We start from the raw sequence: 26148 nt of genomic DNA on the forward strand, positions 1-26148 counted from the left end.
GAGGCTCTAAAGGATCTAGCTAGGGGAAAAACAGGATACTGAAGGTCTCCTGGTAGAGTATACCAAGAATACGAAGCACTGCTGGCTCTATGCTTTGCAGCAATATATGTGGAGGCCTACAACAGAGGACTCCTCCCAGATATGCCTAGGGCAGCACTCGTGGCTTCGATCCCCTAATCCTACAAGGATCCTACTGACGTAGTCTCATGTAGACTGCTGTCTATGTTAAATCTTGACTGTAAGATTGGCTAAGCCCGTTTATCGGTACTTTGATCCATGAGGTTCAAAATGGTTTTGTCACAAATCATAATACCTTTGTTAATGTGCGCCGACTATTAAGGGAGCTGAGAGGAGGCAGATTCAGAAGTCTACCCGAATGCAGTGGTCATATCCACGGACCTCCACAAGGCCTTTGAGACAGTGATTGGCCTTACCTAATGGTGTTCACGCACCAGATGCGACTGGGAGAGAAATGGGAAAGCTAGATGTTGCTCCTGTATGCGGGGCCAATAGATCGAGTTCGCACAGGACAACTGATATCGGACCCCTGGTCTCCCCTGCTATTCTCCCTAGCCATCAACCCTTATGTTGCGCTGGTCCGTAGGGGCATAGGTTTATGAAGGGGAAACATATCATCTTCCTATATGCAGATGACATGTAGCTATTCATCGGTAACAGAGGTAGATGTACCCTGGGGATCCCGAGAGTTGGAGGCTTCACGCTAACTGAGATAAAACATGTATGTTCCCAGTGTCTCCCTATCTGACGGAAATTCCACAGCCAATTCTAGCTCAAAACATACAATGGGCACCGGCGTCATTCTAGAAATGGTAATTTGAGACCTATTATGCACTCGCTGCACTCTTCAGTGACGTTTTGGGGCACGTTGCACCTACAGCTTATGGTCAGGGTAGTGCTGACCAATTTTGTTGTGCTCCCGTGTATGCAGATCTACTGATCTGGTTCTTGCACTCTGGTTTAAGAACTGTAATGCCCTCCTGAAAGAACTGTTTTGGGGTGAGTAGCGCCAGAGATTTTCTCTGTGTCTCCTCCAGCAACAAAGAAGGAGGGAACTCTAGCTGTATTGGAACTGGAACTTGAATATGCAGCGGCTCGAGTGCAGTGGCGGGCCCACTGGCCAGGGGGTGGGAGGAAGGAAGAGCTGGGCTCCACAGGGGATGCCCCAAACCAGGGAGCCTTAATATCCCTTATGCAGGACGGAAACTTTACGGCACTGAATCACACAAAGATGCTCAGAGTTGTGCTGTACTTCTGCAAGAAAGTGGTGTGAAAAACTGGGAACAGACTCCTGTATGCCCCTTTGCTCCCATTGGTGGGGCTCCGGACGATTAGGAGTGGCTGCTTCTCCACCCGAAGGATGGCACGTGGAAGGAAGCTGGACTACTCACCAGAAGGGACTGTTATGTAAATGGCATACTGAGCAGTTCGGCAGACTTGATGAGTGAGGAAAAGCTGACAGGATCCCAGTCCCTAACATATGCGGCACTTAAAGGTTCTATACTGGTCACATGTGGGGGAGGCCAAGTGGAACTCCCATTACACAACACTTTACACCTGCTCCTCACATTCTGGAGTGGCAGGAAACGGAAGTTGTGGCTTCAGAAGACCATCCTCTCAATGTCAATGGCACCCATGGATGGGGTGAAAAGGCACTGAAAAGACAAACCAGGCTGGGAATTGACGGCCAGGAAATGGAGAATAGCGCTACAACAAGTGTCAAGGGTCTAGGAACACTAGATTCAAATACACCCAACTTAACTACCTCCATGCCATATACCTTACGCTGCACATGTAATAACAGGCACCACAGACACACGTTGCCTCTGATGTTTCCTAATAGATGCAGGATTCCTAACACATGGTCTGGGACTGCGCAACTATCTCGACCTACTGGCATCAGGTGACGCACGAACTAGAGCAGATAACGCACCACATGAAGCTCGGACAGCTGGAGACCTGCCTGCTGGGGCTCTGCCCAAGATAGCTGCCCACAGAGTAAGTTCCAAATTTATAGACCTCAAGCTGATTTTAGCCAAAGGAGCTATTGCTCTGCACTTGCAGTAACCAGCTTGCCCACTGTATAACAGATGAAAAGCGGAACTCATAAGGTGGGCCATGGCTGAGTAAACTGCACTAAGAATAGAAGAACAAAGGGGCCTACATAAAAAACCCATCACGACTGGCTGGGCAACCCTTGTCTATCAACCTCACCGGGTAGGAAGACACCCGGATGTCAATAACGCATGCATATCAATACACATGCAGATATCACACAATCAATACAGGCAGAGGCTCTTAAATACTGTCTACATGGCGAGGTGATAGGAACTAAGTGCAGTGCAAAAGAGAGACAGTGTATTACTGAGGTGGACAGATACCGGCTGGGCAAGAGTATTTACTGTTTAACTGTTCATTTTTTCCAGTTACAGTCACCAAACTTCTACAAATACCATTCAGGCAAATCATATATGACTAAAAGCACCACATATAGCGAAAATATTTTGACAACTTAACCATTACACAATAATGAATGTCCACAAAGTTGAACTACAGAGGTCCTGCGTGGCCAAAATAATCACTGAAAATGAGAATGCAGGTTCAAATGTTCTTAACGTTTAATAAAACGCTTTAAAAAGGTGTTATATGTAAAGATAACCCTAACCTAGTGTGTTTTCCTTTAGATGGGAAGGTAAAAGATTCTACCTTCTAGTTGTGTACTCAAATTTCATAAACGTGCAGTAGATGTGGTGGTGAATGATATTGCCTTTATATAATGTTGCAGGCTAACCTCGTTATACATGGCCATTAGGCCAGACCCTGTGCAAACCCGCCTTGGGCTATCACCACTGCACATAAGTCCTGGTCTTGTCAACAGTGGTTTAAGCTGGCACAAAACCTATCTTGCTGCCAACCACCACCTGTGCATGCAGTGTTCAAGTTAAACCAAATTCCGTTATCTCAACTTTCATGCAAATCCCTCAAATGGTGGCAAAGTCATTAATAAATACATCTTTTTGCCAGCTCACCCTTTTAACTTTATCCTTCTTATCGGGTTTTGCAAGAAACCTTGGTTACACTGGACTTAACTTGACATATCAACAGAAAGCTAAACAAGTAATTTCCTAATGCATTTTGTGAGGATTTGTCAAAGGATACCAAGGTTGTTAGCAAATTAACTCTTGACCATTCCTTATACCAGGTCTCCATTGATGGATTTGCATGAAACTTAACATATCGGATGTTAGTTGAACATGCCAAATGACTCCCAAATTTCATGCAACCCTAGAAAATGGTACCAAGTTTATTAGCAAAGCAAAACTTTTGATTATTTCCCATTAAATTTGAGCCCTCTGGACCGGTCCTTCCGGCCCCCTCCCCCACAATACGAGCTCATTGAAACCTGCAATCTCTGCAACTCATTTCAATTGCTAGCAGGATGTAACATTTCAGGCAGATACACTGGACACTGCAAAAGTTATCAGCAAATGACCACTTTTTTGATCACCCTCCTTTAACTGTGCCCATTTGATGGAGTTGCATGAAATTAAAAATATCAAGAGTATGCTAAACATACGAAGTGTCTACAAAGTGTTGTGTGGATCTGTGAAACAGAAAATCAACACATTTTGACTCCTACTCTTTTAACTCTTCAACGTCCCGCCTCACTGTTGGATCTTCATCAAACCTGTGTTCATACATTGGGCTTAACTTGCTAAAAGACTAAAAAATTGCACTCAGATTGATAAAACAGCCCCAAAGGTATTAGCAACCCTTGATGGAGTTAAAAGAAATTTACATACCACAGAACACTAAACAAGCAAAATGTCTGCCAATTGTTTTTAAGGGGTCTCCAAAGGATGCCAGAGCTATGAGCAAATGAACACATTTTTGGACCCTCATCTTTTAAGTAGCCTGTCTGTGACAGATCTGCCCAAATTTAAAAATAATAAAATAAAAGAAATAATATAGAAATTATCAGGAGTGTGGCAGGGGAGCATTTGGATGGTTCAGCAGCCAGTTATAGTGAACAGACAGAAAGGGCGGTATCCTGTTATAGCATTACTCGATTACTTCAGATCTCTTATCTTGGAGGTCCTTTCTCAGTCTTATTGCCATCAATTGTGGTTCTCATTTGAAACCCGCCCTTCAGTGCACCTACAGTAGATCTCCTCCATAGTCGCCCCATGATTCAACATAAGCTAAACTGCTATTTTTTCTCAGTCTCAGTGCTATCATCTTTAAAACGGGGAATTATTTTCCCTTTGTTGAAAAAAAACTAACGGTTATCCTAAGGATATGAGAAACTAACACCCCATCTCGCTTCTTCCACTTCAAGCTAAAATGTTTGAAAATTTGATGAATTTCCAGCTCTTTTTCTTTGGGAGAACATGATACTGGATCTGGCTCAATACGGTCTATGTCCATATCACGTTAAGAACTGCATCAATTGCTGCATCTGTTGACATTAACCTAACACTGGATGGCAGCGGAGTGATGGCTCAGATCCTTTTAGCTCTGCCTGCTTACTTTGACACCACAGACTACCCAACACTACAACATGGGATCCAGCAGATGGCAATCACACTCCATACTTTTAAATGGATACTTTCTTTTCTCCCAGACAGAGCTCAGTCATTCTCTCTACACTCATCAACTTCAAGTCAGATTTAGGTTGTACAATGTCCCACATGTGTCTTAAGGAGCACAGCACTGTGCAATGCCTATGTTTTTCATCTGGTGGCCCTCATCAGGTCATTTCACTTTCTTTTCCAAGCCTACACTTAAATTCTGGTCTACAATAATGTCCCTCATATTGACTCCACCACCACATTTTAAACATGTATGAATGAACTAACAGGTTGAATGTCAGTCAACACTCTAAATTGAGATTAGCCTGGTAGGTTTTTAGTTTTGGGTGCATTCAGGTCTTTGTTAATTCTCTTCACAGTGTATGGCAATATCTTTCATTCAGAACTTCCTTTTTCTCAGCAGGTTAAGAACCTGGTAGCCACTTGTTTTCTGATACACACACAAATGGACGAAATGTTTTCCCTTCTTCATCCCGACAGTAGAAGGCTTGTTTTAAAGCCATGCTTTGAGACACACTGGATTAGGGAACACAGTCAATTCAATTCAATTCAACACAGTCTATTTTGGGCTACCATTATCTCATTAAAAGACTTCACATTTTCCAGAATGCAGCGTCTTACTTATTTTAAGGTCTGTACAAAGATGACTCGTGACACCTCATCAGGCAAAATTGCATTGGCTCCCACTCACAAAAAGAATTTCTTTTAAAGCCCTCTGTGCAAACCACAAGACAATTTATTCTTCTGGATCCATGGAACTTTAGCACAGATGTTCCTTGCAAAATCAATTTCTGCTTATCAGGGCCTCCTTGGAAGCTATCCTGCAGGTTCCTAGCTCAGAACAATCCATCTTCTTATCATTTCTTTCGCTTTTCTGGTGCATAATTATGACACGCTCTTCCCATGCACCTTCACTCTTTTAAAAGTTATTCTGCTCATCTGGAAGTCCTGAGCACCAGGAGTTCAGTGATCTTTACAATAACAAAACTAATTAATTATTTATTTCATAGCTTCAGAAAGCCAAGCAGACGGTTTTCATCCCCAAGGTGGGTCTGTCAAGTGCTTAACCAAGTACAAAGAGGAAAACATCAGATATGATGAAACAGATCTTCTATTTGCAGAAAAACCGGATACAGTCTTTAAATCAGTGGACATGTAATTAGATTAAAACAAAGTAGCATTATGATGGGTGATAAGTGAACTAGAAGGCAGCAAAGGCACTCACAAAATCAAAACACTAAGAAATCTGGCAATAAGATGCAGTAATTATGTGAGACAAAGAATGATATTCAAGTATATTTCAGGCTACCAGGCTTCTTCACAATTATGTTTTAAACAATGGTGCTCTGTAAATATTTATACTATCTGGTACAATATATAAAATATAAATTAACATAAGTTTTAAATGTATTTCTTTTTTTACCTCCAGCTCTGAAGAATTTTTCCACAGTAGGACTTTGTATGATAAATTATAGAATTTCGTCATGGGTTGTTTTTCAGACACTCCTGGAGGGCTCATTGTAATCTCAAGTATGCTACCGCTGAGGTTTACCATTACATTTAAAGGTGGTCCAATTACAGCTAAAATGTAAGAAACTATGTTATTTTGGATTATATGGTGATAACATGCAATAAATGCAAATTCAATTGAACTCCACATTTTTAGCAGCTTAATGCAAAATGCATACCATTTTTACTTGCGGATGAGTTAACCAAAAAGCCTGATTTCTTTTTGCATTTTTAATACAATCTCAATGGTTTTACTTACTTGAATGTATCAATTTGCCATTTGTCAAGCTATTTATTGAAAAAACATATACTTAACAAATCAGTATCATCTCCCGCTTTGGAAAAAAAATCATGCAATTGTGATTACATTTTAAAACTTAAAAAATTTGAGAGAAAATAAGCACACTGAACAGCGCAACTTCAACTCATTGTTCATTAATTCACTTTACTGAAAGTTGACCGAGTAAATTAAGAGTCCATGACAAAGTCCAGGTTTTTTCCCTTCCATTCTGGGACTTGTAGTCTTGATTTTATAAAAGGATCAACAGGACTACAAATCCCAGAATGCATAAAGAAAACCTGCACTGGAGGAGCTACCTATGCATGACACTGGCAAATAGAACATTGAGGGGCACATACATCAAGTCATTTTGCGATCGCAAACAGGGCGATTCGCAAACAATTGGCCGTTTTGATATCTCAAAATGGCCCTTTCTGATGCAAGCATCTTTTGGTCAATTCGCAAATTAGGTAATTGCAATTTTTAGCGATTCCCTAAATTGCGAATGCAAATAGGGAATCGCACTTTGCGATTCCCAAATGTAGATGCAAAAAGCCTTTCCTAAATGCTAACTGTGCATTTAGGAAACGCTAATTACCATGAATGAATGTTAGTCTTATAAATCGCAAACTTTGTCCAAAGGCGTCAAGGCGCTGCAGGTAGAGCCAGAGGTCGCAGGTACAAAAAGGCTTCCAATAATTAGGTGGTGAAGAGCCAGGTCTTCAAGGCCTTGCGGAAAAGAGAGTGGGACTTTTGTTCGGAGATTGACAGCAGAAGACTGTTCCAGAGCTTAGAGGCAGCAACAGAAAAAGCTCTTCCCCCCATCTGGCTCTCCTGAACCTAGGAACTACCAGCTAGTTTTTACTGGCGGATCATAAATGCTTGGTAGGAACATATAGTTAGAAAAGCCTTTTGATGCCTTCGGAGCCTAAGTTATAAAAGGCTTTGTGAACGAAGCAGAGAGCCTTGAATAAGATTCTGCCACATGGAGGAAGCCAGTGCAGCTTGCGAATAGATGCCGAGACGGGTGGAATTTAGGAAGATTCAGCACTAGCCTGGCTGCTGCGTTCTGAACAACCTGCAGTTTGTGAATGGATCTCTTATTAATGTCCAGATATAGGGCATTACAATAATCCAATCTAGACAGGACCAGGGTGACAACTGCCTGTTTTTGAGAGGAAAAGGAACGACATGAAAAATCTTCCTCAAGACCCAAAACAAGTGGAAACCGTTCTGTTGATCTGGGGGGTGAAAGAAAGTGAGCTGTCAACTATGATACCAAGATATTTTGCTGTTGGACCTGGACAGGGGCATAAACTGAGCATTTCAGGCCACCAGGCGTGAGACCATATAGATTGTTGGCTACCAAAGACCAAGACCTCTGTTTTGTCACCATTGAGTCTAAGGTAGTTATCAACAATCCAGGAGCCCACTGCCTGCATGCAATTTTTTTAATTTGTTACCGATGCCTCTATACTATTGGTGATAGACACAGCAATTTGTGTGTCATCAGCAGAGGACAAAGTCTTCAGCCCAAAAGTATCTAATGACCTTGGCCAGAGCTGATGGTAATATGTGCATACTTTGAAAAATGCACACAAATGCATTTTTAAAGTGCCATGTAGTGCACAAATGCCCTTTGGGCATGTGTGTGCTTTACTTGTGCACACTTGCATTTTTCTCGGATGCTTCAGGGGGGCCTTACACCCAGGGGCAGCCCTGGCGTTGCATTCGCTATTTGTGATTACAAATTTGGTAATCTCAATTAGCAAATGCAATACCATTCATTCCTATGGGCCTGCAGGCCCATAGGAATCAAAGGAGTCACATTACCTAAAAGCGATTCGCTATTTACCAAATCACTATTAGGTAATGTTAAGGAATCACAATTGTTTTTTTGCGATTACTACATGCATTGCATTTTCCGATTCCCAAATAGCGAATGGGTAAAATTTGCTATTCGGTAATCACAAAATACAGGCTTGATGCATGTGCCCCTTTGTACATTACACTTACCTGTAAATGTCTAACCATGCACTCTGTATTATTTTTGTCTTTCATCATACAGAATCAATCAAATTTTAGGAAAGTGGTCTAGAAAAAGTGGAAGTTAGTCAACAAATTATTTTGCCCCATCTAACCTTTCTATCCAAACGTGGGATGGCTTTCTGGTAAAAGGTGACCAGACATCAATAAAGCTCTTGCGATGGTTAGGTGAGAATAAAAAGCAAGCTGAGGGACACTAAAATGAGGGTGCGGGGGCAAGATCAGTGACATGGATGGTGAATTCTTGTAAGATGGAGAGGCCGCCATCAATCATGTGTGAGCCATGTTTGTGGATGTTAAAAACACCTGGGTGAGTCTATCAAAGGAGGAAGGGGGGTGTAGGGGTAAATGCTGTGTCTATGCTAAGATGAATAAGATGAATAACAGACAATATTTGTGAATGTATGTCTATTCCTACATATGTGTATTAATGCAAGACTGTGTTGGGGGGATGAGCAAAAGCTGCTGCTGCCATAAGTGTCAATTCTCCCAAATTCTAGGGGTTCTGGAGGTAAAGCCATATAGCTTTTGGCCCCTGAAGACTTCACAGCTTTGAAGCCCTGGTTCCATTTGCAGCCCCTCACCAGTCTCCAAAGTGCTACACAAGAGATAGGATAGCTGTAGGAAAGTGGGGTTCTGTAGCTGTAACTCCACACTTGTTGCCAGACTACTGATGTACTTTCACTTGGGTCCCTGCCAATCAGGATCACAGCGCCTGTGTTCTTTCTCCAAAACTAACCCAATTGGCATCTCTGGCCACAGGTCAGCCCCTGGTAAATGGTACCACTGGTACCCAGGGCACTGTGACCAGGGAAGACCTCTAAGGGCTGCAGCACTTTTTGTGCCACCCTTAGAGGTCCTGTACCCTTACACAGACACACACTGCCTTTGCAGGATGCATGTTTTGGTGCAGAACAAAGTGAAGAGTCGACATGGCACACATCTCTGTGTGCCATGCCTACAACCCACTGTCCTGGCATTATCAGTCACCACTCTAGCTGGGTGCACTATACCAGTGGTGAGGGTACAGGTGCATAAGCCCTGTACCCCTACAGTGTCTAAGTCCATTCTTAGATATTGTAAGTGCAGTACTGCCATTAAGAGTATATGGTGCTGGAAGTTTGTCATTATGAACTCCACAGCACCATAATGGCTACACTGAAAACTGAGAAGTTTGGTATCAAACTTCTCAGCACATTAAACCCACTCTGATTCCAGTGTGGGAATTAATGAAAAATGCACACAGAGGGCATCTTAGAGAGGCCCCCTGAAAACTAACCCACCACTAGTGTCCAGGCTGAGTGGCTGATTTCAGCTGCCACCACCAGACATGTTTCTGGACCCCTGGGTTGATAGCCTGCTGCTCTCTTGGGCCTGAAACAATGCACATCCTGGGACTGGTGCCAATCCTCCTCCCTAGGATGGGCAGGGTTCACGAAGGGGAAGCTGCAAAGGCTTGCCGTCTTTGTGAGCTTCCCCAAGCCACTTGCTGCTTTCAACAACTGGTCCCCACTGGTTCTGACCCCCACTTTGGGCGGGAGAACTGGTGGGAAAAACAAGTGAGGAAGAGAGGTGTGCTCACCTCTGCCAACTCCACCCCTCAGGTGGGGCAGGTGAGGTGAAGCACAACTCCCTGTCCCGCCATCTTGCAGATGGCTGGGCGCAACCAACCAGGGACAGACTCATGCCCCCTCCCGCTAGAGGGTGGCATAATAGGGGGTATACCCACCCCAGAGAAGGAACCCATTGGTCCCTGCCTTTTACCTACCTGTAACGCCCCTGAATCTAGAATTTAGGGGCACCCCTGAACCATGCTTTCTCAACAAGAAGACACTACAAGAAGAAGAAGAAGAACTGAACAGCTGTGCAGCAGCTAACAAGAGGAAGACACCCACTGACATGGCCCCAGCCCTACCGGCCTGTCTTCCTCTCAAAGCTGCTCCTGCGAAATACCGTCGTGTCCTGCAGCCAGCAACCTTGAAAACCCCGGAGGACCTGCCTGCCTTCATCCCCAAAGACTTAGTCTCCTGTGAACACCGATTTGTTCACTTGCAACCTATAGGCCTTGGCCTAAACCGTGAATCTGCCTCACTCTGGACCCACCGTCCAAGGCCCGAGCTCAAGTGGGCAAACACCACTAGAAGGTCACCCCGGCGATCCTGACCCAAGATCTGGCAACCCCTGACCTGCCTCAAGCTTCCAGTCGGCGCCAGCAATCTAAATCCAGATGGCACCCATAACCGCGAACAGGAGCTGCTAAGAAGATCCGACCCCAAAAGGCACCCTGAACCTGACGCCCCATGGCCTTGTGTGCCCAAACTGACGGTGCCTAACTAACCCCTAACTTCCCAACTTACCTCTCGAAGTGTTGGTAGCAGCCAGAAGACCTTCGTCCCCAAGCCTGCAGAGTCTTTGTAAACTGGAGGTTCTCCTTTGAAAACAACAGGGCGTCCGACGTCGAAACAGCACCCTGCACACGGCTACCCTAGTGCCGCTGAGGGTGCACCTTTGGTGCTAATTTGTTTCCCCATTTGCCCGAGCTACAGTCAAGGAGCTTTGCTCCCACAGCAAAGTGGCTTGCTAGTCAGCAGCCACAAACCGGAGGCCACCTTATCCCCCATTGGATAACATTGGGCCTCAGCACTCTGCACCCGGCTGCTCTAGTGCCGATGAGGGTGTAACAAGAGTGCATCCTTGACCCCGGGGGACCCCTAAGTCTACCCCAGAACCTCAACTCCCAGTACCAAATACTTACCTCAAAACCGATAACACTATTTTCCTCCATAGGATAACATTGACTGTTTTTCTGTGAAAAGTTTTTAAGTGTGGAGTTTGAGAAACTAAAGAAATTCTTTAGAATTGCATATTCTAATAAAAACGATTTTACTTACCTGTTTACTGGAAATATCCCAAAGTAGTATCTAGGTATACTCCTCTGTGTGCGCCTAGTAATCTCAAAAGTTACTTACCTGCTATTTCACTAAAAAGCCTATTCAAGTCTATGTACTGCATTTACTAAGTATTGCATTTCTCTGCATCCATACTGTAAATCAAACCAAAGAGCATATACAATTATCATTCAAACTGTATTTCAATAGCATTACTACTGTAAAGTATGTATCGCTTACCTGTGCACGGCTTGCTTGGTTCTAGGAAATAAAATAACTAAAAGAATATTTTTATACAAAACCAATTGGTCTGAAGTTCATTCTTTGAGTGTGTGAATTTATTTGCTGACTGAGTGTGTACAACAAATGCTTAACACTGTCCTCTGATACTGCCTTACTGCTCAACCACAATACCACAAATAGAGAGTAAAGTTCTATCTAACTTTACCTCTGCCTACCTTTGGGGTTCCGCTGGACTCTGTGCACACTATACCTCACTTTGGTATAGTAGATACAGAACCAGCTTCCTACAATAGCAAGGGTTGGAAATTACAGGAAGCAGCCGACTTAACTTGCTGCTGCTACTGTCTGCCTGACCCCTGAGACCAGGGGTAGCAATGAAAGTGCCAGGGGTAGCATTTGCTACCCCTGGGGAACCCTAATTAATGTCCATGGTTGGTCTAGATCTAAATGAGGTTGGATGGAGTATGACAGTGAAAGTGATAGTTTAGTTTGATGGAGCAAAGCAGCATGGTGATGGAGCGGGTGGAAGGGGTTTTTTAAATTGTCACTGTTACCTAACCTATATCGGTGGTGATATGACTAGATGACCAGAGATTGAATTTGAAGTGCAGTAACCAAATAATAAAGATTTAGAGTGGATTTTGTATGGTTGTATGAGACTGTATGGAACATAGAACAATCTGAGAGGCCTTTGGAGGCTCTCCAAGATATTTGTGTGATTACTCTGCAGTGCACAATAGGATCTGCCAGTTAGGATGTTTATCCAAAGTGACCACCACCTGTGGTGGCAACAGCATTCTCCTATCAATCTACGAGGCACCTGGCCAAAGCCAAATAATATTTCAATGGTGCAGGTAATTTTCCCCCCATCCTTGGTGAGCAAGGTGCTTATTGGCTTTCCACTGTAACCAGTCATGAACAGGGCCATTGTCTTGTCTGTTGTGCATTATATGGAATGGCAGGTGTTTCACAGGTGTGGGACTAGGAGACTGTGCCCATTGAGTGGTGTCTATTTGAGACAGAGTATGCAAGTGATAGTCCTGTCATCCTTAGGGTGGTCTTTCCAAAGACTTTTTGCATCTTGTTTTTGCTGATTCTTTTTGTTGGCCTTAGGACTCTGAGCACTTTACCATCGCTGACAAGTGCTAACGTGCATGTGTTTCTCCCCAATTGGCATATTTGATGTACCGGTAAGTCCCTTGTAAAGTAGTATACCATATACCTCGGGCCAGTACTTCAAATGCTACTCAAATGCTACTAGTGGGCTTCCGCACTGATTGTGCCACCCACAGAAGTAGCCTTTCAAACCTGTCTCAGGCATGCCACTGCAGTGCCCGTGTGTGCAGTTTACTGCCATTTTGACTTGGCATTTAAAACTACTTGCGAGGCCTTAAACTCTCCTTTTATACCCCCCTAAGGAAGGCCTAGAGTAACCCTAAGGGCATGGTGCCATGCAAGTAAAAGGTAGGAGATGCACTTTTATGTTTTTGCATGTCCGGGTAGTGACAAGCAACCTATTTTGTTTTTCACTACTCTGAGGCCTACCCCTCTCGTAGACCAGCATTGGGAATTCTTTAATACACTTTTAAGCTGAAAATCCCGATCAGAGTGGAGTAGCTTTTTCATGTTTAATATCTTTGGATTGGTAATGATAAATCCTCCTTACTGGTGAAGTTGGATTTAACATTACTGTTTTAGAAATGCCCCTTTTAGAAGGTAGACATTTCTCTGCACTTACTGTTCTTTGTGACTTACAGCCTGTCTCCAATACACGTCTGGGTTGGGTGACAGCTACACTCTCTGCATTCGCTCTAGACAGCCACAAACACAGGAAGATGAGGCTCATCTGCATTCTGAGCACTCATCGACATTCATCCACATTCTGATGAGTCTTCCTGGGCAGGGATGAATAGATAGGGTCTTGTCCACACAAAAAGATAGCCTGGCAGATAGGACTGGGTTAAAAGGGATCCCTGTGCACTTCAGAGAGAGCTGCTTTGAAGTCCCCCTAAATCAAAGGCACTTTTGGGTATAAGTACTGGATCTCTGACCCCATAAAATCCGACACTTCTGGATTTTGAACTGAACCTCTGTCAGAAGGATTGCTGTGCTGCTTAAAGGACTTAAATGGACTGCTTTTCTGGAAGGACTGCTTTTTTGCTTGTTGCCCTGCTGCTCCCTGATTCTGCTGAAGGAAAGCTGGACTCGGCCTTCCCTCCAAGTGATCTCCACGGGCTTGCCTATTGTTTTCTGAAGTCTCGGGGATGCAAAAGACTTCCTGCATTTCGGCTGGTGCTGCTGGACTCTGCCATCTGTGAGTCCTACCCTTGCCTGAGGAGCCCTCTCCAGTTCTGGGCCTCAAATGTGGGATTGCAGCTGTTCCACTACTAAACCGATGCATCAGCACCTTTGCGAAGATCGAAACCAACGCATCACCCTTAGTCACAGAGACTGTTTGCCGACAGAGGTTCCATAGTCTGCGCAGCCCGATGACGATGCTCTGCGCGGCTCGACAACACTGTATTGCCTTCATCTCACCTAAGCTTAATAACGACGCAGCAACCGGACTCGTTGGAAAAGATGGACACATTATGCCCTCAGTATCCATGCTTTGCTCCAGTCGGTCCTCTTGCCTGTCTGCCCTCCATTGCGGTCGGCCTGAACTTTGGACTTACCCCGGTCTAGAACAACCTCAAGTAAACTTTTAGCGCTATTGTCTTCTAAGCACTGTTAGCACAATTGACCAAATTTCACGGTTCCTTTCCTTCGAGTGGAGAGTAGTTGACAATGACAAGAGGATGGTGTGCATTGCATTTGTGGACATTCGGTCCACGTTTGAGCTTGTCGAGAGGGCAAAACTTTGGGAGGTCCTGCATAGGATGGGGGTTCCAGTAGGTTTATTGAACCTAATTCAGGCCTTGTACTCTGATAATTACGTGATAGTTAGGTGGGGCCCCACAGTGGAATTGACGGACGACATCCTTTATCAGGCAAGGAGGACATCAAGGGTGCGTTCTGGCCCCTATGCTCTTCCTCCTGTATACAAATGCTTGTATCCTGTACCATATAAATTGTGAAACGACTCTTCAAGGCGAAGGATTCCAAAACACCATGTTTACTTTTTGCAGTCGACACCTTGTTGTTGTCGAAAACCTCACAGTGTTTATCCATTCTTTTAGACAAGTTCTCCCTTTTTTGCAAAGAATGTGACTTAGAAATTAAAGCAACATAACAAAATATATGATGTTCTGTGCCTGCAAAAAAATAAAAAATGAAAAGAAAGATACTTTTGGGGAGGAGGTGTTGGATAGGGTCCATAAGCAAATACACATGCATTCATTCATACAAGCATGCACATCAAAGATTGGAAGAAGCACTTATTCGGCTGCCGCAGTGACAGCAGGAGCAGAGGGATGGGGAATAATGTAGGCACCAGAAGGAGCTGGAGTCTTCGTGGAAAGAAGGTAAAACAGAAGATTAGAAGACCCAGCGGTCTCCTCTCTTTGGATAACCTTTTCATAGGTCAGCCAAGGAGAGGCGGACCTTCCCTAGGCATCATTGACAGTCAGCTCTGGGTACCGCAGGACTTAAACATGAAGTGCCAAGGGCTAACTTTACTGGTGATGCTCCCTCTCATCATGAAAGGGAGGACCTCAGAGGGCTCTGACAGGCTGAGGACGTCACTGCCCTCAGGACTTGTAGATCTTCAGCCCAGCAAAGCTTGGCTGAAGGCTGCCAGGTGTCTGCACATTAGCACATGCAAACGCCTGGTTACATGACCTCGACATGGTGAGTGTCTGTCAGGTTGCCTTTGCTCAGCCTGACAGACATTCATCATGGATTGGAAAATGGAAGGGCCAGAGCTCCGCAGCCCTTAATGTACAGCTGTCCTTTTTTAATTTCTGTTCCAGTTTAGGTGGTGGATTTTTAGGCTTATTATAATTTTGAAACTGATTTTACTGGGAGCTCAGTCACAGTATCACCAACCCATTAAGTTACAGTGACTTACAACCGGACCAACTGACACCCTAGAGTAGAAGAGCAGACATCACATTAAGCTTGATACTTTGCAATCCAGTGTCAGCCACCTCTACCCAAACATCTCCAAAAACTGCCGAGAGCACTCAAATGATTCACCCATAGATTAGTACTGGCCATGGGGTTCTCAATGTTAAAGTAAAATCTCATGCCTAGTGAGCAAATACTACAAACATGTTTAGGGTTGTTTTTGGGCATATTCTATTTTTTGCACGCATATCAAAATTTAAACTCCTACATAAATGTCAACTGTAAATGTGGGTGTACTTGTAAAGAGCACTGCGACTCCATGGAGTATCCTGGCGCTGAAGACCACTGGGGAACCCGTCCTGGTTTTCCCTGTGAGATGGTCCCTTTCTGGGTATCTCCAAGGTGAAACCAGGCATCCCTGGCATCTGTGGGGGGCCGTTGTAGAGATGAGGCAAGCTTAATGCCCAGAGTTGCCGAGTGTGTTCCCTGGTTAGAGTAGGCACCGAGGCGAGAATTATCGAGTCCGTTTTGACCCTGGTCTACGACCCTGCCGCATCGGGAATTGAACCCTGGTCCCGGGCCGTTCTCTGCTTACGGGTCTGCCGCCTCTAACCAGTGAGCCACACCACTCTACTCTAAATGAAGTTCAATTCTTCAAAAACGTTCGAGCACTGACTGGACATGCAGTTAACTGTATTATTCTGTTTCTAACCCCTACCCCTTCCTTGAATAAGCCTTGACTGCTCATCTTTAGCACCCCTGGAAAGACAATTGCCCAAAGGAAATAAACAGGTTATCTGTCTCATGTACATAAACATTTGCAGCCCTGGGACACCAGTTGTAAACAACACTCCAAGACGAGTGAACACTATTTTCTATACCACCTAGATGTCCGCCATGTTGTGTCTACACACAATGTGATGGCCATCTGAGAATTATAGAAAATACAAATTCAAGATGGTCGACAATGACTATTGGTGTGCCAATGCTTGTGCAATTTTTAAAGCAGCCATCAGTAGAGAGTGGGACAGAGGCAGGAAAGGGAGAGAATTAATATGCTACTTACCAGTATGCATCTGTTCTTGGCATGTAGGGCTGCTTACATTCATATCTTTTGCATTAGATCGCCGCCTAGTGTTGGGTCCGGATGATCGCACATTGTTGTCCTGGAAGAGTCTTCGAAGTATCCTGAGATAGGTGGCTCCTCCCCTGGACTACAGTGCGCATGGGCATCGGCTCCATCCCCAGATTGTTTTTAGCCATTGTGGCAGAGATGGAGTGTAAAGTGTAAAGGATGTCCATGCTAATGATTGTATACAAGAGTATGTCTGCAGCTGCGACAGGCACCGGGGAGGAGGGCGGGCGATATGAATGTTAGCAGCCCTACATGCCAAGAACAGATGCATACTGGTAAGTAGCATATTCAGTTCGAGGCATGTGGGCTGCTAAATTCATATCTTTTGCATAGAATGTATAGCAGTCCCTCCATTAGCGGCGGTTGCCCGTGCCAGCTGCAGAAGCCTGAAAAAGTGTTTTGAGAACAGCCTGTCCTACAGCTGCTTGCTGCTTGGAATGTACATCAACACAGTAGTGTTTTGTAAAGGTATGTGGTGTAACCCACGTGGCTGCTCTGCAAATGTCCTCTAAAGGAATGTTCCCCAGGAAAGCCATAGATGCCCCCAATTTGCGAGTGGAGTGCGCTCTTGGGGGTATTGTCAAGGTGCGTTTTGCCTTTTGATAACATATTTGGATGCATTTAACAATCAACCTGGCTATTCCTGCTTTGGAAATTGGGTTGCCCTTGTGCTGTGGTGAGAAGGCAACAAAAAGCTGTTTTGTTTTCCTAAAGTGTTGTGTCCTGTCAATGTAGTACATCAACGCCCTCCTGACATCTAAAGTATGAAGCATTCTTTCCGCCACCGTTTGTGGGTTTTGGAAGAATGCCGGCAAGTCAATAGTTTGGTTGAGATGAAACTGTGACACCACCTTCGGAAGGAATTTGGGGTTAGTACGTAGTACTACCCTATTTGGATGAATCTGAATGAATGGCTCTTGGATTGTGAGCGCTTGTAGCTCACTAACACGCCTCAGTGACGTAAGAGCAATTAGGAAAGCTACTTTCCACGTTAGGAACTGGAGTTCACACGAGTGCAGTGGCTCAAAAGGTGGTCCCATCAGTCTGGTGAGGACCACATTGAGGTTCCACACCGGAGCTGGCGGTGTTCTTGGGGGAATGACTCGTTTCAGACCTTCAAGGAAAGCCTTAATGGCAGGCACCCTGAAGACAGAGAGATGCTGCCTATTCTGAAGATAAGCTGCAATGGCGGATAGGTGTATCCGAATAGAAGTGTACGCTAGATTGCACTTGTAAAGATGTAGCAGATAGCAAATGATGTTAGGGATAGATGCATCTAGCGGGTTGATGTCATTGGCTGTACAGTAAATGACAAAACGCTTCCATTTTGCAGCATAGCATGCTCTGGTAGTCGGCTTCCTTGCCTCCTTGATGATGTCCATGCATTCTGGAGGTAGGTGAAGGTATCCAAACTCTAGGACTTCAGGAGCCAGATCGCCAGGTTGAGCTGTTGCGGATCTGGATGCTGAATGTCTCCATGGTTCTGCGTCAAAAGTCTGGGCGTAAGGCGCAGTCTTTGATGCGGCACCACCGAGAGTTCGAGGAACGTGGTGTACCATGCTTGGCGCGCCCACGTTGGAGCAAGCAGGATGAGAGTCATCGAGTGCTGCCTTAGCTTTCTTGCCACCAGCGGTATCAGAGGGGCTGGCGGAAAAGCGTACGCAAATTTGCCTGACCAGTTCATCCATATCGCATTCCCCTGCGACTGTGGGTGAGGGAACCTGGCGGCAAAGTGTTGGCATTTTGCGTTTTCTTTTGTTGCAAACAGGTCTATCTCCGGATGACCCCACTGCTGGAAGTACGGGTGGAGTACAGATGGGTGTAACTCCCACTCGTGCATTTGATGGCTGTATCTGCTGAGCAGATCCGCCATCTGATTGTCCTTGCCCGGGAGGTGTTCTGCCATGAGGAAGACGTTCCTCTGAATGGCCCACCGCCACATGCCCTGAGCCAGATGAGACAGCTGTGGCGAGTGGGTGCCCCCCTGCTTTTGAATGTAGTACATCGCGGTCATGTTGTCCGTCCGGACTAACACTACCTTGTTGCACAGATGTACGATGAAGGACTTGAGCGCCATGAAGATTGCCATCAGTTCCAGATAGTTGATGTGCATCTTCTGTTGCTGCGTCGTCCATAGTCCCTGCACTGTGTAAGTGAGCAGATGAGCTCCCCATCCCTGGAGAGATGCGTCCGTTGTCAGGATAATCTGTGGCACTGGCTCCTGGAACAGTCGGCCCTTGCAAAGGTTGTGTGGAGTCCACCAATGCAGAGAGTCGTATGCCCGACTGGTAACCAACACTAGGTCTGTTAATTGTCCCTGAGCCTGTGTCCACTGATTTGCTAAGCACTCCTGGAGCGGACGCATATGTAAACGTGCGTGAGGGACTATGAAGACGCAGGAGGCCATCATGCCTATCAACTGCATGAACACTCTAGCTGGAAGTGAGTGTTGTGGCCTGAACTTCTGGATTAGAGACTGCATGCTGTCTATCCTGACTTGGTTTGGCTGAGCCATGGCCGTCAGGGTATTGATCGTCGCACCGAGAAACTGCCGGACATGTGCCGGCTGAAGATGCGACTTTGGGTAGTTCAACGAGAAGCCCAGATCGTGAAGGAGGTGAATGGTAGTCGACATGTCCGCGGCGCACTGTTGTTCCGACTTGGCTTGAACGAGCCAGTCGTCCAGGTAGGGGTAGACATGGATGTTCTGCCTCCTGAGGTGCGCTGCTACTGTCGCCAGACACTTGGTAAACACTCTTGGGGCTGTGGTCACTCCGAAGGGTAGGACCTTGAACTGATAATGCCTGCCTTGGATAGTGAACCTGAGGTATTTCCTGTGGGACGGGTGTAGTGGTATGTGGAAATAAGCATCCTTGAGGTCTAAGGTTGCTAAGAAGTCCCCTTGGTTTAACAAGGGAAGGATCTGTTGCAGTGTAAGCATATGGAAATGTTCTGACAGTATGTACAGGTTGAGGGGACGCAGATCCAGAATGGGTCTGAGAGATCCGTCCTTCTTTGGAATAAGGAAGTACAGGGAATATACCCCTGTGCCTTCCTCCTCCACTGGCACGAGCTCGATTGCGCCTTTTTGCAGCATCACCACCACTTCCTGCTGCAATAAGTGCAAGTGCTCTGCGGACATAGGCCGTTGCCTTGGTGGAATGTTGGGATGAGTGGATTTTAACTCTAGACAATAACCGTACTGGACAAGTTGTCGCACCCACCTGTCTGTGGTGATGTTTCTCCAGACGGGCAGGAACTGCTGTAGTCTCCCCCCGACAGGTGTTAAGTGGTCGGGGGGCAGTGACAGGGAGTCACTGTTTGCTTGGGGCAGAGGAGCGGGAGTTGTTGTTCCCTCTGCCACGTCCTCTGGTGCTGTTTCCTCGGTAACCCCCCTTGTTCTGTTTGGGGTACGAGGATTGTGCTCCACCTCTAGAGAATTGTGCTTGTTGACCCATCTGTCCTCTGGTGACTCCACGTGCACCTGAGCGACGAAAATTGTTGCCACGAAACTGTTGTGATTGTAGGGCCCCCATAGACTTAGCAGTTTCGGTGTCTTTCTTAATTTTTTCTAGGGTGGTGTCAACATCTGGACCAAACAGTCTATCAGGATTGACTGGCTGATTAAGTATGGTTGTTTGAATGTCAGGTTTAAACCCCGATATGCGGAGCCACGCCTGTCGTCTCAGCATGACGCTAGTGTTAATGGCCCTAGCTGCTGTGTCTGCAGCATCAAGTGCACACTTTATGGCTGCGTTGGAGATCAGTTTTCCCTCTTCTATAAGCAGTTTGGTGCCCTCTTGAAACTGCGAAGGTAGGTGTTCTAGAACCCGCTCTAGGGTTTCGTAATGCGCCCTATCATAACGTGCCAAGAGTGCCTGTGTATTTGCAATACGCCAAAAATTGGCAGCCTGTGCAGCCACTCTTTTGCCTCCTGCCTCAAGCACTTTGGACTCCTTATCCGGGGGAGGAGCTTCACCCGTTGTTTGGGAGTTGGCCCTTTTGCGGGCATTTGCGACCACCAGGGAGTCAAGCGGCAACTGTCCCCGAATGTATGCAGGGTCTGCAGGTGCTGGTCTGTACTTCTTTTCGATACGTGGATTGACCACTCTCGCCCTGGTAGGTTCTTTAAAGATGTCCGCAGCATGCTTGAGGACCCCTTTGAGCATAGGCAGTGTCTTTACTGTCCTTTCAGAGACTGAAAAAGTGTCAAATAGAAAGTCTTCTTCTACTGGGTCAGCATGCATGTCCACATCATGATTAGCAGCTGCCCTCTCAATGAGTGCATGAAAACCTGCAGAATCTTCTGTTGGGGATGCACGTGCACTGCAAGGCTGTGGGTCTTGCCCCACATTTTGGGTGCCTTGGTCACCCATGTCATCATATGAATCTGGCTGTGCATCGGGTTCATTGATGGGGAAAGTGTATTGGTCATCATCATCATATCCCTCACCCTCAGAGTGTTCTGGGGAAGGAGTTGGGCTCCTTCTTGGAGGAGGCTGGATAGGTTCCATGAGGCCTGAAGCGTCCTGAGGAAGCCTTTTCTTCTTCAGGGGGATGACATAGGAGTCCACTGGCTGTGAAGTGATCCTCCTCTTGTAAAGGGTCAATTTGCCCGTGTCTGCGTCGATAAAACGCTCAGAATCCTCTTCTGAGTCGAGTACCCGACTTGAAAGTGCTCCTGCCGTTGAAGAATCCGACTTCTTTGGCGTCGATTTTGTCGAAAAGGCCTTCGGCGCCTCTTTTGGCGGCAGAAGGAAGAGAAGTTTACTCGCAGGCTTTGCCGGAATGTCCATCGGCTTCTGTGGCGATGGCATCGGAGCCGACGTAGCAGAGGCCTTCTCCCTGATTCTCTGTAGTGAAGAGGCGATGTGGGACGCGTCACTTACAGTGGCCTTTGGCGCCGACGAGGAGGTTTTGACCTTGCCCTCGGATCCGACGTCCTGTTGGCCCTTCTGAGTCTTGGACGATGATGCCGCAGCCGCCGACCCAGAGTCCTTGGACCGATGCGTAGATGTGCCAGCCTTCGATCCGTGTGATTTTGCCGGCTCCGTCTCCACCACGCGTCCGACTAACGAAGTCCCAGTCGGAACCGGAGCCGTGTCGCTGGCTTTGGCGGGCTTTGACGGCGTCGCAGCGGTTGACCCGTGCCGACCACCCTTCTTAGAGGAAACCTCCTCTGGCGCCGATTTCGACACTGTGGAATCGACAGATTTCTTCGACTTCTGTGGACCGGGGGCCGACGGAGTCGATGAAGCAGCGGGTTTAGGTGTTTTTGGTGGGACGGCCGCCATCTTAGGGACGCTCGAATCCATAAGTTTCGGTTTCGATTTCGGGTCGGCCATTTTAGGTGTAGTCGATACCGTAGGTTTCAGTTTCGGTTTCGATACGGGCTGCGCAGCAAGTATGTCCGTGGCCGGGCCTGCAGGCGGGGCCGTGGCTTGCGGTACGGGGTCTTGGGTAAGGCCGACAGGCGATCCCGTGACCCGATCTTGATCTTCGTAACCTTCGGGGCATAGCTCGTCCCCTGAGCTATCTTCCGCGGCCCCATAAACCTCTTCGACGTCCCCTACCTCGTCGACGTATTCAAGGCCTTGACCCACGACTCCGTTGTCGTCTTCCGGATCCGCCTCGACCTCCGTCTCGGGCGGGGAGATTTGAAGATGATGGCCTTGTTCTTCCTCATCTTGGTCGCCGAAGATGTTTTGTGGATCCGGGGCCGCTTGTCTGGCCTCAAGGCGCACCGCGCGCCGAAGCTTGAGTGTCTTCTTTGACCTGAATCTTGCGCAGGCCATGCAGTTGTCTTCGTTATGGTCTGGTGAAAGGCATTTGTTACAGACCGGGTGCACGTCGATATGTGGGTATTTGGACCCACAGAGCGGACAGTACTTAAACGGACTCCGCTCCATGCTGAAAAGTTGCGGTCGTGTCGCGATGAGAAGGCCTCGATGTCCGAAGAGTGAACGTACTCCGCTGATTCCGACTCCAAGAGACGGAAGAACTCGAGACCGTGCGCAAACAATACCGACGTAAAGAATATAAGGCCTTTTGGCCGTAAAAAAGCTAGTTTTTCTCGGTTCCGACAGAGAGACGTCGAGACCGCATCCGAACCCAATGGCGGAAAAAAACAATCTGGGGATGGAGCCGATGCCCATGCGCACTGTAGTCCAGGGGAGGAGCCACCTATCTCAGGATACTTCGAAGACTCTTCCAGGACAACAATGTGCGATCATCCGGACCCAACACTAGACGGCGATCTAATGCAAAAGATATGAATTTAGCAGCCCACATGCCTCGAACACCAAGTCACAGCACTGGCAAGTCACTGCAGTGGTCGGTGTCAGAGGAAGGGGGATGTAGAATAACAGAGGTAGGGAAGTTAAGGATGGGGCCAACAGAGGATAACACGAGAGGATGAGGGAGAGAGGCATATGGGAATGAGGGAAAGAGCCATGAGCACACTAAGGGAGAGATAGAAAGAAACATGCACTTCCACAAAGTGCTAAAATCACAAATGCTTGCAAAAAAAAGAAAAAGAAAAGGAAAATAGTTTCCTCAAGTCAGCAGTGGAAGAATACAACTCATCCATTCAAAAGTCAGGGTGAGGTAGGAATACTCTAGGGTTGGGACAAAAACAATAATTAGGAGGAAAGTCTTTAAATCAGAAGAAGGGAATTGAAATAGAAATCAATACTGAACAACGGGCAGAACCAAAGCTCACTCAATGCAAAAACTCACCAAATTCACTTCCTGAATAGACAATAGAACGAACATGTCCCTAGGTCCCCTCAGAGCTTCCCCTACACTTTAGGTTCATTCAACTTCAGAGCCCAGCATCCACTTTCAATACCCGCAGATGGAAACAGAAAGTCATGACTGTCCTAAATGAAACACCACAATGGCGCTGAGAGAGCCTGGGTGTTCAAAGGCTCTACTGGCATGGGTGGTGTTCAATACTCTTGGGCATCGAAGATTACCATTTCACACACTAATTGTTTCTTAATAAAGACAGTCACCGATCAATTAAGCCCACATTTGACTGACAGTTAGAAACAGAGCAGCATTAAGGCCTAGGTGTGAGATATCAGAGTAATAAAATCACCTTTAAAATATGCTTCTCACACTTTTAGAGTATCTGGTCAACATCAAGCACAAAAAAACTGAAAACGTCCAGTATTTCTGAACTGCATTTATCTAGAATTTCGTTTTTAGGTCTCGCCTGTCGATGCGCATGCGCATCGAGCAAGGCGAGAGTATTGGGACTTATCCGCTCTTTATCCACACTGCAAGGAATCGTGGCGATTCCTTGCAGTGCCCGTGACTTTTAAGCTCAATGCGCATGCGCATTGAGCTTAAAAGCGCGTGCACGTCCGTCTTTGTTTACCCGCTCCGCCCCCTCCCCTTCCCGCCGTCTCGCATTTCCCCTGTCGCACTTCTACTCCCCCCTCCCCTCTCTTCCCTCCGTCTTGTTTATTGTACCCGCTCCGCCCCCTCCCCTTCCCGCCGTGTCGCATTTCTCCTCCCCCCTCCCCTCTCTTCCCTCCGTCTTGTTTTCATCTTTGTTGTCTTCCTTTGTGACTGTTTTTCTATCTATATCTTCCTCGGTCTTTCTTCGTTTTCTGTCTTTCTCTGTTTAGCTCTGGGTCACCATCGAGTGTGCGGGCCCACCACCACAGGCACAATTTAAACACACCTTAGCTGTTAAGAAAATGTTACTTCCAATTCCGCTAAAAGGCAAATGTATCAGTGGAATAAAAAAAGATTCCCGATTTGTTGTACATTAAAGCACAGCTGCTGTGAACTGCCATGGTTTTCTGTATAATGGAAAATATTGCCGGTAACTTGAAGTTTGGATCAAATCTTTAACAAAATTATGTTACATGTCTGTATGCAGCGTGAAAAAAAATAAGTATTTTGAAATGGAAAAAAATGAAAATAAGTGGGCAATTTCCGCACGTCCGTCTTTGTTTACCCGCTCCGCCCCCTCCCCTTCCCGCCGTCTCGCATTTCCCCTGTCGCACTTCTACTCCCCCCTCCCCTCTCTTCCCTCCGTCTTGTTTATTGTACCCGCTCCGCCCCCTCCCCTTCCCGCCGTGTCGCATTTCTCCTCCCCCCTCCCCTCTCTTCCCTCCGTCTTGTTTTCATCTTTGTTGTCTTCCTTTGTGACTGTTTTTCTATCTATATCTTCCTCGGTCTTTCTTCGTTTTCTGTCTTTCTCTGTTTAGCTCTGGGTCACCATCGAGTGTGCGGGCCCACCACCACAGGCACAATTTAAACACACCTTAGCTGTTAAGAAAATGTTACTTCCAATTCCGCTAAAAGGCAAATGTATCAGTGGAATAAAAAAAGATTCCCGATTTGTTGTACATTAAAGCACAGCTGCTGTGAACTGCCATGGTTTTCTGTATAATGGAAAATATTGCCGGTAACTTGAAGTTTGGATCAAATCTTTAACAAAATTATGTTACATGTCTGTATGCAGCGTGAAAAAAAATAAGTATTTTGAAATGGAAAAAAATGAAAATAAGTGGGCAATTTCCTCAGCTGCTGTATAAATCTAAAGATTTCCAGTTTATTTTTCATGGAATTTTGCACAAGCTCTATTTTTCAGTACTTAAAATTACAGCTCTTACCGTCAAACCATTAAGTCGAACCGTTTTTAAAAACATTTTTTATGCTGTTACGGTAGATAGAACACTGCCTAAAGTAGCTGACATCTTTCCGAATGTCCCTGCCTACCATATAGTTTCTAGTTTGCTACAGAGGCGTGGCAGGATCGGCATCTATAGCATGCCTACGAACCCTTACCCTCCCCCTTTTGTTTCAAGTTTGTCTTGCCACTTGCCCCATTCTGCGTGTATTTTGCTTCATTTCCCCATTCTTGGTTGTGTTAATCCTTATCGCTCGCGCATTTATATCTTAAATGACCTGACGATTTTCAAAATCTCCTTTAGCAACACTACCCCCCCTCCCCCCCACCACCACCATATCTCCTCCCTGACTCCCTAATATGCACTTCAAAATTTGACCTAGAGTGTTAGAGAGCTGTTATTATGTGAACCTGCGTGAGATCGAATGAGTGGGTGCCATCCCTTGCATACCACTGTGTATCACCTCGGGTGGTCTTCTAGGCGCCCTGGTCCTGCTTCAGACGTCTGTCGAGTTAGCTCGAGCGGTTTGCATTACAACAAACGCTCATGTGCCGTCCGCTTCGTAATCTTTACCTGCAGAAGAGACTTGAATCATCGAAGATAGATTGAGTTAGCCTGGCAGAATTTCCATGCCTGCTTTAAGTGCGTCACAGCATTCTGCTCTCGCCTGGTCATGCTGTTTTCCCTGGAATGACTGTTTTGCTAAGCAGATCCCTCTGTCATTGTTCCAGCATGCTGCTTCACGGGCTACATTACGGAATGCAGCACTGTCTTAATT

The 26148-nt window shown here is 46.2% G+C and overlaps 1 protein-coding gene across 1 annotated transcript in view; it reads right to left on the reverse strand.

Annotated features, from left to right (window-relative positions):
- Nucleotides 1-26148, reverse strand: part of IFNAR1 (interferon alpha and beta receptor subunit 1) — a 215356-nt gene that overhangs the window by 52699 nt on the left and 136509 nt on the right. Inside the window, exon 8 of the mRNA XM_078656953.1 lies at nt 6034-6191. Coding sequence (XP_078513079.1) covers nt 6034-6191 — 158 coding nt within the window. The remainder of the gene's footprint in view (nt 1-6033; nt 6192-26148) is intronic.

This window comes from Lissotriton helveticus, chromosome 8, assembly GCF_964261635.1.
Source record: "Lissotriton helveticus chromosome 8, aLisHel1.1, whole genome shotgun sequence".
Classification (NCBI taxonomy): domain Eukaryota; kingdom Metazoa; phylum Chordata; class Amphibia; order Caudata; family Salamandridae; genus Lissotriton; species Lissotriton helveticus.